Raw genomic sequence first — 14,398 nt, 5'->3', positions numbered from 1 at the left:
GGAATAAGGACAGGAGCAGACAAAGCACCTCCCATACCGGGTCATCCCTGCCAGCTTAGCTCACAAACCTGGGACCACACACTGCTCCAAGGTGAGATAATCAGAGGGCTCTGTGCAGCAGAGATGCAGCCTGTGTTCAATCAGAGACAGAGATTACAGGATTAGCAGCAAGCAAGGAAGTACAGGTAACTAATATCTGTTACATTCTCTGCTCTAATCTAACTAAAGGAAAGCACAGAACTCAAGGCAGCGATGAACATGGTCCCTGTCCCTCCTTTCACCACCTGCAACCCAACCTAATCAGAGAAATTCTTCCTTGAGCAAGACTTAAGTCAGAAAATAACTTTCAAGACCACTTTCTTTGCATGATATCAAGGCAGTTTCCACTGGTTACAGTGGGATGGAAATACAGCTCTTCACCATCAGCATCATACTCATATCAAACTCTGGGCCACCTGTTATGTCTCCTGCTTATGCTGATCTCCAGCTGAATAGCTGTGTATTCATTACCTCTGCATGAAACCCACTCTGCACAATGGAGTCAGAGTCCCTGCAAGGAGGCTACTATAGTACAGACAAGTGACAAATGTGAGGATTACTGTAATGCCCTCGGGAGAATTAGAGCATGTCAGGAAAACTCAGTCCTGTTCATCTCTACAAAAGGGATAAAACCATTCTTTATCACTATTACCACCAAAGCTTCTTAATGTGCAAAGCCAGAGGTATCCTGTCAAAAAGCAGTAGGATATCAGACAAACTAAAGAACTCCATTAAACACAAATTTCCCAGAGTCATATTTCTGGAGTTTTGACAGCTTCCTCTTCGCCATCAAGAGCAGAAATTTCATGAAAGTGTCTGAAGTTTTAAGTGACAGGAATGTGATCACACTTAAAGAGGGGAGAAAAAAATAAAAATCAAAGGTATAACTTCAAAGGAAAAAATAAGCTAGAAGTCAAACTCAAGTAAATTAACACATGGAATTGATAAAGACCCCAAAGAAGAGTTTTTCAGAGCATATCCTTTTGAATAGAAAGATGCTGAAAGGTAGATTGGTAGAAGATCATTGCATTGGAGTTAAGACAGTGGTTTGGTTTTGTCATGTAAGATAAAAGCAACTCAGATTTGCTGCTACTTCATGTAGCAAGATTCTCATGAAGTTCAAGATAAATGCTGAAGAGGATAATAGTGGGGTAAGAGGGTTTTTACTTCTGAATGATAAAACTTTTCCTAAAAAATGCTAACATGGTTTGGTGAAAGCATTTTGCTAATCTTAGCAAATTGTTTTGTTTGCAGAAGAAACCAGAATCTGAAGTTTCTTCAGTTCAAACTCACTTATTTTCTGATTAAGACTTTAGGAAATAATACAAAGATGTAAGTATTTAACAGAAGTTCAAATTTTTTGTTTGGTTGGTTTTTTTTTAATTTTTAACTTTGAAATTGAGACTGCATTTGAAGTTCTTGGTACTTAATTTTTGAATCACCAGAAACATTGGTAGAAATAAACTGAGTCAAAGATGCAATCATCCCACATCCTAGAAAGACTGCAGAATGGGTGCCCCTGAAGAACCTGAGCTAGCATGTTCAGAATACTCTGCACCTGGATTTGGACCAGTCTGTCTCCCCAGGTCCCTTCATCTAAATTATTCTGTGATGCCAGTTCTCATTTATTCAGAGAGCTCTGAAGATAGTGCCCATCTCTGTATAGGTCAGTCTCTAAGCTTATTGGTAAAGGCCTGTCCCTTACAAACTCAAAACCATTTCATTGGATTTCTCCACAGGCTCATGCCAGTCTTCCAGAAACAAGAAGGAAATAATCTGTTCCTGTCAAAGATAAGTAGCAGTTGAAAAGACTTTTGGACAGAGGGATGGATAATTGTCCATTGTCCCCCGACAAGTTCAGTTCCTTACACTGCAGTGGTAGGTGAAAGCTGCCTGTGTTTCTGTACACACGTTAGAAATGCAGGTGCCCCATCCATTTCTAGTAATATTCTCCTCAATTGAATTCAGTCCCTGCCTCGGGATGGGCCTTTGCCCCGGGATGGGCCTCAGTCAGAGAGGAAAGCCCACGTCCCATGAGGAAGGCAGCTGTTGTCTAGAGGAATGGCAGCAGTCCTGCCACTGCCCTCAGCACCGCGCCTGACACGCCGAGGGGATGGAACACAACCTCGCCACATCCCTGGGACAGCTCTGCACAGCACTCTCAGCTCAGCAACAGCATTTTGTCATTTAGATTTTGCTTCCCCATTTTTTCAAGGCATGGCTCCCAAGATGAACAAAGGGGACTCCTGCATGTCACCATTTGTGAATGGGGCCCACATCAGGGCTTCTAACCCCACAGCTTTTGACGTTCCAGGAGTGAAGCAATCAAGGTGTTCTCAGGGCAGCTGGAAGTACCTGTGGGTGAAAGACTTGGCAACAATCACTTTCTTTAGAAATGTTTTAGATCAAGAGATGCCTCATGGATCGTAAGTCACCTTAAAGCAGCAGAGAGGACACTGAAGATGAGTGAGTGAACAGCTATTACTTAAGTGAATGACAAAGACTGTTCTAACTGAGCATTTAATTACTTTGACCTGCAATAAAAAGTATCCTCTTTATTTTTGTTCCAGGTTTACATAATCAGTTTCTTTCCTCTTTGATCACTTAACAACATGCATTTCTCCTGCACAGAGCCTTGCTGTTGTTCCCATCATACTCCAGAACGCAACTGTGTGCTGTTATTGCACAAAAAGCACAAACAGCAAGTTTGGGCACTCTGCCATTGCCATTTCACTTATTTTCATCTTAAGTGCAAAATGTTCTTTGTTTGGCAAAGAATGAGATGTGTGTGTCACAGTGGGGAGGGCAAAAATATGAGCTGAAAGTCAAGCAGGGTACATTGTGCTCACCACACTATGTTTTTGTGGGCTGAAAGTCACCCATAAACAGCTGATCTAAGACTCACAGTAGGGGAAAAAAAAAAATCACATAGGAAGCCAAGTAACAGCCCTTGGAAAAATCTCCCCAATACATGCAGATAGCAAAGAATTAGCAAGATACCTTGGTCTTTATTTACTATTGGAGTCTGATCTTTTAAGCAAAAGGACAAAGGAGTGGGCAGAGCAAAGGAGAATTGTCAGAAAGGCAGGTACAGCTTTCAGCACACTTGTGTTACCTTCTGCCTTCCACTAGAAAAGTTAGGATGAACATAGGTAGAAGTAGAGGATGAAGGAGTAGGGCTAGCAAAGACAGATGGCTTAAGTCTGTGGTAACTGGAGGGTTCTTAAAATGGCTGCTTAGTTGATGTGCTCAAAAACACAGTGCAGAATAAGGGCCTGAAGCCAAAAGGAAGGAATACAGCTTGTCCCATCAAATAAGAATTTAAGACTCCAAGCCTTCCCCTGTGTTGGGCCACAGTAAAAAGTGGTAAGTGTAAAAATACTACAGGTGCATAATGAAACGCGTCTCATCGGTTTAAATATTTCCTCCACTAGAATGATGGCACAAGGGAAGGCAGCACACAATAGTTTTCTGAAAGGAGGCAAAGCAGCTGCAATTCATTTCAGCTGCAAAAAATCAGTAGCTTAAAACCAAAGTAAAGAAATACATTTGGTTAATTGAGGAGTCTCTGGAGAGGCAGTGTCAATTCCTCCTGGGAAGATCCTAAATGAACAACTTGTACAATATGGCCTTAACAAGAGCCTCACAATAAAATCTAAAAAAAGCCTGCCTTTTTTTTTTTATTTGGTAGGAAGTTCTCTAATTCATCACTAAAAGTTAATCACTATTAGCAGTCACTGTTAACTGTTTCAGCTGAAGAACAGTACAGTCTCACCTGCCCAGACTCAAAACTAACACCCAAACCTGGAATACATGAGATCTGCACACAGTTTGTGGCACAGCAGCAGACTCGAGGACCTATTTTATAGAGATAATAAATAAGCAGATAAGGGCAGAAGAGTACCTTCCCCTATGACATAACAAATTAAAAGTTTTAAGTTTAAATCTTTTACATCATATCTATACAGACCTTAATGGGAGTTTTAGTTGTTATAGAAAGCCAGCTCTTTTTCTTCTTCTGTCATCATAAGGCATCACTACCTTTAATCTTGGTGGAATTCTTGTCTGTGAAATGGGATTGACAGATAACAGTTCTTATCACCCTGCTCCTTTCTCGCCAGGCTTTGCAGCACAAGCTCCACTCCTCAGGATGTGGTGTCTAACACAAAGGGGCTCTGAACTGATCTGAGATCATCATCAGCATCCACAAGATAAGAAGCAGCAGCAGGATACCCCACACAAGCAGCTTCTAGAAAGTCTTCAGCTGTACAAGAAAGGCTAAAAACAACCCCCCCTTCTGCTAAAATGCAGAGAATTGGTTAGTCACTCTAATGGGACTATTAGTCCTAATGATTAATTTAATCAAAAAAATTGTTTTATGGTCTAAAATTGGTTCACACAGGAAGTGTTGGACACCATGCCCTAGGGAACTCCATCCTCCTTTCCTATTGTAAGGAAGAAATATTGTATCAGCAGCCTGAGTACAAACTTGATTCTAGGGCTGAACTGCTCCCACATTATCACAATTGACCTGTACCTGGAGAAATGCACCAGATAGAGCTCACAGCATGTTTCAGTGACAGCATCTGCAAAGAGTCACTCATATCTAAACATCTCCTATGTGTATCTAATATGAAGTATAAAGTACTTGAAACCTTTAGGAGCAGGGAGAGGTTGAAGTTCATCTTGCCTTTCAGTTATGCTACAGACCATCACACTGACGTGAAGATTTCTCTGGGCCTCTATGGTCATTTATAAAATAGGAATAAAATACCTCCATCCACCTATTTTTAGACCATGCATTCAGTGTTACAGTTTGAGTTACTGTATATTATCCATTGTGAGAAAGATGCTCAGCCCTGGTACTCCAATGCAAATGAGGGAGTGAAATATCATCCATTTCTTTTCAAATTTATGCTTTATATTAGAATACAGTAAAACAGATGAAAAGGGAAGAAGGTCCATTTATACAGCAAGGCAGCATTCTATGAGGTTATCTGAAAAACCAACTTGAATTGCTTCTCCATATAGTACAGTACTTATTTCATGTCCCCTTGATTAAGAGAGTGGACTTTCCATAGGTCCCAATTCTACTTAGAGATGTTTCCAAAAAGGCCCCTTGGGATGCCCAGAGCAGCAGCGCTGGTGGTTTTCACCTCCCTGTGGGTATGCAGCTTTTGGGACAGGGCACAAACACAGTAATAAAAATCCCAGAGAGCCCTTCATCCTTGTATCCTGTGATGGAGGTCAAGCCTTTTCCAAAATAATCTCAAACTGAGACAGGCTTGTGAAGTTGGGTTTAACAGGTGAAACAATTCGTTCAAAAGCAGTTGCTCAAAACCACGATGTCCATACACCCAGGAACACTGTAAGAAAAGTCTGCTGAGCTTCAGAATAATCCAGCAGAACTGGGAGTTGCCTTCATGTAACAGTGACCACTCCCAGCAAGCACCATGCTGACATTTAACATCACCTAAGGCCATCTGCATTTAATGTGAAATAGGCTTCCTAAGGGAGCTGCCAGAGAACTGTGCTCTGACCTGCAGACTTTAGATTGTCACTTTGCTGTATGCTCCTATGCACCAAGTGATTTGCTTGCAAGTGTGGCAGAAATCAGCACACACAACGTGCATGTTAAAACACTGCCACTATGTTCTTCTGGAGAACAGTAATGCAATGGGTCTCAAGGCTTGGTCTCAATTCTGCAGGCTTTAACTATTCACTGGCAGAGAAGAAGCAAAAGGTGTGGACTAAAATTTTCACCACCACACCCCCTGCAGCATTTTGCCTGGCTGCTATTTCTTAATTTTGATCTGCCAGTATTCCAGTCCTCACCAGTGTTACTCTGCACCTCCTAAGAAACATGCTGCAGCTGCCTAAAATCGCATTGCTTTTGGTTCAGTCTGCTGAACTGGTAAAGTGGAAGTAAACCAAAGAGGGGAAATATTTAAGGCCCAGATTAGAGCCAGATGCTAGCCAACTTGGTTTTTCTATCAGCAAAACCTATACTTAAAATGGAATTATCTTAGATTTGGATGCAAAAGGTGACAGGATTGTTAAATAGGCTCAACTCTCACTGCCCCAAAACCCAGATATGTTTCCTCTCTCAAGAGCAGTTCCAGATCATACCTTGCATAGGCTGCTTTCAGATAAAGAATACAGAATCAGTAGATAAAGGAATACTTTAATATTTCAAATGAAGCAAGGATTGCTTAAAGCTTGTTTTGTCTTTTTTTTTTTTTTTAAATCACATTGTGATACCTTGCTGCACTCATATTCTGAGAACTGGTGAATGTTATAGCATCTGATGCATGGCTAAGGGCTTACTTGGTTATAGCACACCCCTGAACACAGGGAAATGGGATGGCTCTGTGCTTTAGGGTCTGACTATGTCCCATATGTCTGGTGCTGAGCAAGAACTCAAAGCTGCAAAGGCAGGGTGAGCTTTAAGTGACTTGACTGGACATGGCTGGCAGCACCTGGTCCAAACACTCTGGTGCTCATCCCAGAACCTGGTAAAAGCCTGCATGGGGAGCCTCCTCTGAGCTCTTGGCATCACAGCTGGTCTGAACAAGCTGAGTTTAGAACTGGGTTGGGAGCACATACCTGAGATGTAGCCACAGCAGCAGGAGGGTTGTACTTCATGACACTGACAACTTCCCATCTCAAAAAGCAGCAGGGGATGGCTCAGTATCCAAGAGTTTCAGTCTCCTGGTTTATGCAAGCATGTCAGGGGGGGGATAGGGAGTCAGAGCCACTTTGTGCTGACTTCAGGAGCTTGGTGTGAAGAGCCTAAACTTCAAAAGCTGCTCACTAACTCTGTAGCCATGTTAATAGATAAGGACTGTTACTGATCACTCAACACACTTCATTTTGCTACCTGTTGAAGTTTAAAGGCATTGCAATGGAACCTCTCTCTGGCAGAGCTAGTACTCTCAATTTCTTTACCAGATAGATAGAAAGCAGCTTTGTAAAGGTATCTGTAAAGTTTTCCAATACTTCAGCTACAGAGTTACACGGTCTGCAACCCAGATGGGTTGCTGCTAGTCTCAGTGGAAGATACCATTAATTAGCTGCTGACAGCACAAACCAGCTTTAAACTGTACAGTTTGTGGAGGGTGGGGGAGACAACAAATTAATCTGATCTTCAGGGGACAAGATACAAAGGTATACCATGACCTTTGTCTCATCACTGTCCCTGTAGGACTAATGTGAATAAAATTTAGCAACCAAAGGAAGAAGTGAGAGGGATTTATCTGTAACAGCTACCAGATATGCTCTAGCAGTTTGGCAGCTGATAAAAGCAGGGGTTAGGTCCTCAGCCTGAGCAGAGTGGAGCTGCACCAGGTGCCAGGGGAAGGTCTCCAAGCACACAGCACGGACATGACCCAGCTGAAAACCAGTGCAGCTCTGGCGGGATCACTGGTGAGAAAAGGGCCTCTCATTCCATCTCTTCCACAAGTGATGGACACCACACACTCGGAATGAGAAGACAGAGTGCCTTAAGGATGTTAAACAGGCCTTTAACACCCAGATAGCACAGTTCTGTGATACATGCACAGCCTTGAGTGCCAGCTTCGGGGAAAGTGTCCTGCGCCCTCCTGTAGCAAGTCAGCCTGGAGAGTCAGATACAAATACCACCTAATCCTTGTATTTCTGAAGTTCACAAAACAAACACTAGAATTAAAAACCAACAAGCAACACAGATAACTGCTCAGACTGCAACCACAGCAGTGAACAGCTAATACAGAAATCAGACTGTGTGTACCTACACATGCACTGAGCACACAAGGAATCATGGCAAATCCATGAAATGACTAACAGGATAAGTCACTTGGGACTACCATGACCTCAAAACCAGCTGAAGAATGAGAGAAGAGACTAAGAACTACCAATAGAGGTCTCACATCAGGGGAGGAGGATATGGGAAGCAGTAAAGTGCCATTCAATTAGCAAGAAGAATTTTGTCGTACCTGTCTGCCAATCCTGGCTGATTTGACTTCCAACAAAGCTCATCTCTGGATGCACAGTACACTACCAAGTAGAGACCTTCAAGTAGGCCTTTTAAAAGTAGCAATGATCAGTCCTGTAAGACTGAGTATGAACAGAAAAACAATGCACTCTTTGTCCTGTACTCATAAATTCCCTTTCATGTGACTAATCAGACAAAATACTCCTGGAGCGAGATGTCACAGCTGATGAGTCCTAGGCATATTATCAGGCACAAGCTGTGCCAACTGATATCAGGATGAGCTGATGGCTTCTGAACAGGCTTGGCATTAGTCATTTTTAGCTTTTGAGACACATGATTTTTACTGGGAGAGGAAGGAGCTGAAGGGTTCTTCAACTACAAAAACCCTCAGCAAGAGGAAGGGTAACTTTTCTGATACTGAATCTGTTCTTCTACTCATCAGCTTCCTTGCTGACATCCAAACATCAAAAGTTACATGTAGGATGAGATCATGTCAGTGATCTCCATCTGAATGTTACCACATGGATTCATAGTTTTGCTGGCTCCCACACTAGAAGTGGTTCAAATTTTCCAGAAATTCAGTGGACCAATTTAAGAAAACAAAAACTATTCCAAAACTTTAGACATTAATTTGGGGTGAAATTCCAGTACAATCAATGAGACAGAAGATGGAAAAAAATGGCAATTTCTTTTATCTCAAACAAGACTAAGGCTACATGGGCTACAGAGAGATGAACTGCCTGTTTCTTATGAGTCAAAAAGGAAACTACACATTTGACAAAGAACAAAAACACATAATCCCGTTCAAATGCCTCAATCTAACTTGTATTTGTCAACATCTATATTTCACATAGATCAAGGAAACAGTAATGTTTATATGCTATCAATAAAACTCCCAGAATCTTTCTTCCCCCAAGTCATGGTCAAACTCAGCTTGACACAGATGTTATCCAAAGGTAAGGCTTTCTCTATGTCTGCTTATATTAACAAAGGGTTTTTTATATATAAAAACTGAGATCTGGAATCTGCATGCATGGACACATGAAGGATAAACAGCTGACAGTCATGAACTCAGTGTATGAGTAGCAATAACTGAGGTCTGGGCTCAATATATATGCATGTGTATATGTGTGTGTTTACATATTTTTGTTATACAGAAAGACTTAACAGATTGCTTCTTGACCTGGAAGTAAAATGTATACCTCTAGGAACTAGAAAGTTCAAGCAAGGGTATTTAAAGGACTTAAATACACAGGTAAACACTAAATGGATTTTACAAAAGCCACATGAATGAGTTAACATTTACCTCACTGAAAAACAGCCTCCTTTGTTAAGATGTGCAAATCCCTGGTAGGAATTTACCCACATTTAGCTGCTCCAATGACTTTATGAATCTGTTTATTTGTCTTCCCCCATTACATGTGTTGGCTCAAAGTCATCAGCTAACTAATGGGACAAATCAGAGTAACACACTACTCAAAATATAATTAGGGAGAACAACTTGCTAATGGATACAGAAAGATTATTTGAAGACAAAGCAAACCATTAGTGGAGACTGAATAGGCACATAATGAACAAATGGTTAGAAACATTGTCAGCACAAGGACAGAGCAGGTAACCACTTCCATCCCAGAAAAAGGCAAGAAATAAAATTGGCAGTGCTAACATTGTGACATGTGGCTTCTTCACACATTCATACCTTGGAATGATAAACTGCCTATACACACCCTGCCTGCTCAATCCTTTGTAATATTGATACTAAACTGATCACTGGTTCCCATGCATTTTCTAAAATAACCATTTTCTCCCAAAACCTATTTTAACACAATTTCCCTACAACACCCTGCCGTGACAAAGATGACTCATGCTTCTATGCTGCTCATCTGCTCCAAAAACAGCTTCCCGTTTTCATCATCCTCTCAGTTTTCAGGTAGAGGCATCAGCAAGATGACACACTTGACTGATCTCACTGGGATTGCCATCTAGACACCTAGTTCCTTTGTTAAGAATCCAGATTCATCCTAAGGCAAGCAAGTAAGAAATCAGAATCCAGCTCTACCTTAAAAATTGAACTTTCAGATCTCAGTGTTAATGACCAAATAAGACAGAGGCCGGTCAAGGACAGGTTAGAGATAACCAGAAGAGAATTATGCTTAGGGAGTCTGAGTATTTGTGTGGTTTGGTTGGTTGTTGGGGGGTTTTTTGGCTTTTCTACTTTGCATATGCTTAATTACTAAAAGAAAGAAATCTTAAAAAAAAGGAAAAACATTAAATACCTTTGCAGATGAAGTAACAGTTAAAACCCATACAGAAGATTACTACAATACACCTGCAGAAAACCTAGCTTTGTGCTCGTTTAAGGCATTTCATCAGATGCTTAGATAGGAACCAAAATATGCAACTCTGTAGGTGGGCAATCACATACTCAACTCTCTAGATCTTTACTGAAGCTCAGGCACTGCCCCTCTGTCCACTGCCAACAACAAACTGAAAGAAAAATATTTAATTACTCTCAGCTAGGAAAGAGGACACTGATAGTTGTTCCCCCTGATTTGGGTCTCATTGGAACAACAGTTATTAACTGGGATACACTGGGAAGTTCACAGAACACCCAATAGGGCTCTAATTCTCTTTCCAAATTAAATTTGAACTTGTCTTGTGAGGGCTCTTTGGCCACCTCTGGGAAATGAGGCAGTGATCTCAGTTCAGCTCCTGATGAGAAGGTGTCTGTGCCACCACCCCCCTCACATCGATGCTCACAGGCATTTTGTTTGCAGTCTCCATAATCAGGTCAGGAGCTGACACCAGAGCTGACCCCTCCAGCTCAGAGGTGAAGCAGGACCAGCTACAACCTTGTGGAGCTACCACACCAACACATTCATGTTAACGTGATGAGATGTAAATTAGTAATAAAGTTACTGAGAAAAAAAATTGATAAATTTAGCAGTTTAAATTAACCTTTAGTACTCATCAAACAAGATGGAACAACAACAAAGTAGGAAATCAGATGCAAGACAGGTAACTCGCTCTTGAGAGCACAAAGCCTTGTATTGTCGTGGAGCTTGGCCCAGCTCAGGCTCAAGTAAAGACCAACAAAAAAGCAGGGCAGGAGCCTTGCTGCAGTTATTTTATTGAGCAAGTTTAGCATTTGACCTAAACTGTATGCAAACCCATTTGAACAGCCAATGATAATTTGATTTAGCTGATTAATGAAAACATAAATAAGGTCAAAAAGTAATGGTGGAGAATATTCACAATGAGTGAAACTTCAACACGCCTACTGCCTGCAAAAATTTGGCAACTCATTATTAAAAGGAATACTGTGAGGAGCTGTTATATATGTCTTTGAACTAAATGACAGGAAGCAACTCCCACTGAGGGGGAATAAGGATGATGAACATATTGGAGGATGTTATACATCATTCTCATTTGTGCTGTTTTCACTGATCTAGAGGAAGCAAACACTAAAAATAAAAAACCTCCTTAGAGTTTAACTAGGATTTTATCATCTGGTAACTTTCATATTTAAAGGAAATGCATCTGTTGAACTTAGAAATTAAACAGAAGGAAAAAATTATGGAGAAGTCAATTTTGCTTATAAGTTTTGCTCAATAAACAGAGCTGCCCAACTGGTTGCATTGAATGGACTGGCACAAGGTTTATTTGCCAGCTTTTCCTGTGATGTTATATAGGGAACAACAGTGTTTTGCCAGCAGAATTTCTTGCTTTTTGGAGCACATAGAGAAAACCTAGAAATAACCTGAAAACAGAACAGATGCATTAAGCAGTAGCTCAGCATGCAGCAGAGTATTGTCTCAGATTCTCCCTCATACTGATACAATTTATTCACTCCACAGAAATTGATATTTACATTAGGCAGCTTGCTCCAAATACTTAAAAACCAATTCTGAACGAAAATCCAGAGTCCTATGGGGGTCTATACCTTGTTTTTCAATACTGGGAACCATCCAATTGAATTAGAATTTCCTCATCTCTTTAAAAGCATATTCCTAGTCACAACTCTCCTTTCAAATTTCACCGGAGCAACTTCTGGGAAAGCATTTTCCTAATTGTGCAGCAGATCAACATTGGGATTGCCTGGTGCAAGCCTAGAGTAACACCAGGGCTTGTCATTCCAAGGGGCATGGCCAGAGCCATGACTCTCATATCACCATGAGGATGAAGGACAAACGTGGCAGCAGTGCATTGGATATGCCAAGGAACTACAATACAGCTGCTGAGAGCAGAACTTGGGACCTCCAACAAGCCATTGCTAGAGCTAAGAGGCCTCCAAGGGTTTGGTTTTATGGTCTCACTTCTCAAAGTGCACAAGCCATCTCATTCCCAGGCCCACCTGTTGAGGTGTGCCTACAACTCCCTTTTTCTAGTATCATCCAGGTAGGTTTAAAGCAAAGCTATCCTAGTGGAAACAAATAGTGTTCTCTGTGGAACCCTCAAAATCCTTCAGGTTTCCTTTAAGAAACTCCTCATAGTAATTTTCATTTTATTTTGAAGTGTAATTGAACTTACACAATGTTTATGAAGAACAGGGTTCCACCACACACCCTCCTGCCCTTCCAAGTGTTTTAATGGTGATAATTTACTTCAAAATGAATGCACAGTCTCATAACAGGTCTAAGACACTTTCCACACAGTAGATACTGTCACCATCAGGTAAATGTTTAGCACTATTACTGATAAATAATATTGGGTTTAAGAGAGTATCAAGAGAAAATTGCTCACTAACTTTGGCACCCATCCTCCACAGAATTGAAGGGAAACTCCTGCAGTATTTTCATCTCAGAAGACTGGCCAGTAAAAGCCACTGGCCAGTAGAAGCCTCAAAGGACCATGTCTGAGTTGGATTTTGAAAACTTATCTCAAATATTGAGAGCCTGTTGCTGTATCACAGGAATCAGAAGACCTGAAATAGATCCAGCTTACAGAGAGCACCTGAGTCAGGGGGATCCTGGTTTAGGAGGCTGTTACCCTGTGAGAGAGCCAAGCCTGAGTCAGATCTTTAAGCTAAGAAACTACAACACACCTATTTATCATTTCAGGACAGAAGATACTTCCCTCTGACATCTCAAAATCCTTGGATTCTCCTGGTGGTACATCAGACCTCTAACAGGAGTTTAAACAGCATCCTCAGTGCTAGAGGAGTAGATGGTAAAATAAGGGTTGGATAACTGCTGGTAAGTGTGTAGCAAGAAGGGCATAAAATTAGGGAAGCACCTCCATCAGAATAGAGACCAAAACAATAATGAAGAGCTAAGAGTCAAAAGTGGAGGCAGCTGCAGTGCATCAGCCTTTCTTGGTAAACTTATTATCTGTAAAGCACTGGGCTTGCAGAGCAGCTTGGTGTTTGTGTGCTGTGCTTACAGCTTAGCAACATCATCTCACAGAAAGGTTCACAACCATTCCAGATTGCTCCTGTTTGTTAAAGACTCCAGCGTAATGCAGAAACTGATGTTGAGTTCATCAAATCACACAAAGGACAAGTCTATTCACTTATTATATGCAAATTGACTTTCTTCAGTGTATTTGCAACCTAGTCCCAGCTGTCTCTGAAGAGGTAACTCCCCTAGCTTTTGAGGATTTACAGCCAAAAGGAGTCCAGGAGTCACAGCACAATCTTGCTTTCAAGCTCAGGGCTCCAGCAGCTCTCCAGAACACAACCATGGAGGTTCAGACTGCTATAGGTACCATGTAAGATTTGATATCTAACATTTGAAGACTGAAGTTGAGTGGATGTATGAATACAAAAGTCACCTTCACTAAGTGTATTTTTTGGGTGAGTGCATTTGTTAACCACCCAGCAGCAGCAGGTTCTTAGGTGCTGGAGCAGAACAGATACCTGCATGCAGGCAGGAAACTGGAAAAGGTTCTCTGAACTCAAATATTAATGGTCATTCAAAGGTTGGTTCTTCTGCAACTTCTCCTGGTGCCCTGACAACACTGATAAAGAAAAAAAAAAATGAACTGTTTCTAAAATTATATTTTGTCATTCCTGTGGGGATGCCAATCTACCTGAACAAGGTACTATCTCTGTTATGGAACACATTCCTGATAGTTTAAAACTCCCATAGATCAAAGGAGATTATTAACATACTAAAGGTTAATGCCATTGGGTAGCTGTCATATGAAGTACACAATAATTTGATACAAAGACAAGTTCCTCACCGGATGTACAACTCAATGGCTTCTGCATTTATAGTTATTTAGCTTTCACTTCATTCCAGACTCCCCGGAATTTGTAAGCTATTCTTTGTCTGGTAATTTATAAGTTACTCCCTCTCTTTTTACCACTCATAGAAGAAATAGGTTTTATATTTCTTGGTTTTATACTTGCAGAATCCCCTCTACTTCAATTTGCCTTAAGACAAA

General features: G+C 41.1%; 1 protein-coding gene across 3 annotated transcripts in view; it reads right to left on the bottom strand.

Moving 5' to 3' along the window:
- Positions 1-14,398, bottom strand: part of LOC113969039 (glypican-5-like) — a 395,727-nt gene that overhangs the window by 368,513 nt on the left and 12,816 nt on the right. Inside the window, exon 2 of one of the 3 annotated variants that reach the window (XM_027686131.1) lies at positions 13,784-13,969. The exons of the other annotated variants lie outside the window; for them this stretch is intronic. Coding sequence (XP_027541932.1) covers positions 13,784-13,874 — 91 coding nt within the window. The 5' untranslated portion in view covers positions 13,875-13,969. The remainder of the gene's footprint in view (positions 1-13,783; positions 13,970-14,398) is intronic. 3 annotated transcript variants of the gene reach the window in all.

Source organism: Neopelma chrysocephalum, unplaced genomic scaffold (genome assembly GCF_003984885.1).
Source record: "Neopelma chrysocephalum unplaced genomic scaffold, ASM398488v2 Primary Assembly neopelma1_70, whole genome shotgun sequence".
Lineage (NCBI taxonomy): Eukaryota > Metazoa > Chordata > Aves > Passeriformes > Pipridae > Neopelma > Neopelma chrysocephalum.
The sequence above is the reverse complement of the archived record's forward strand: the minus strand, read 5'-3'. Positions and strand labels throughout refer to the sequence as shown.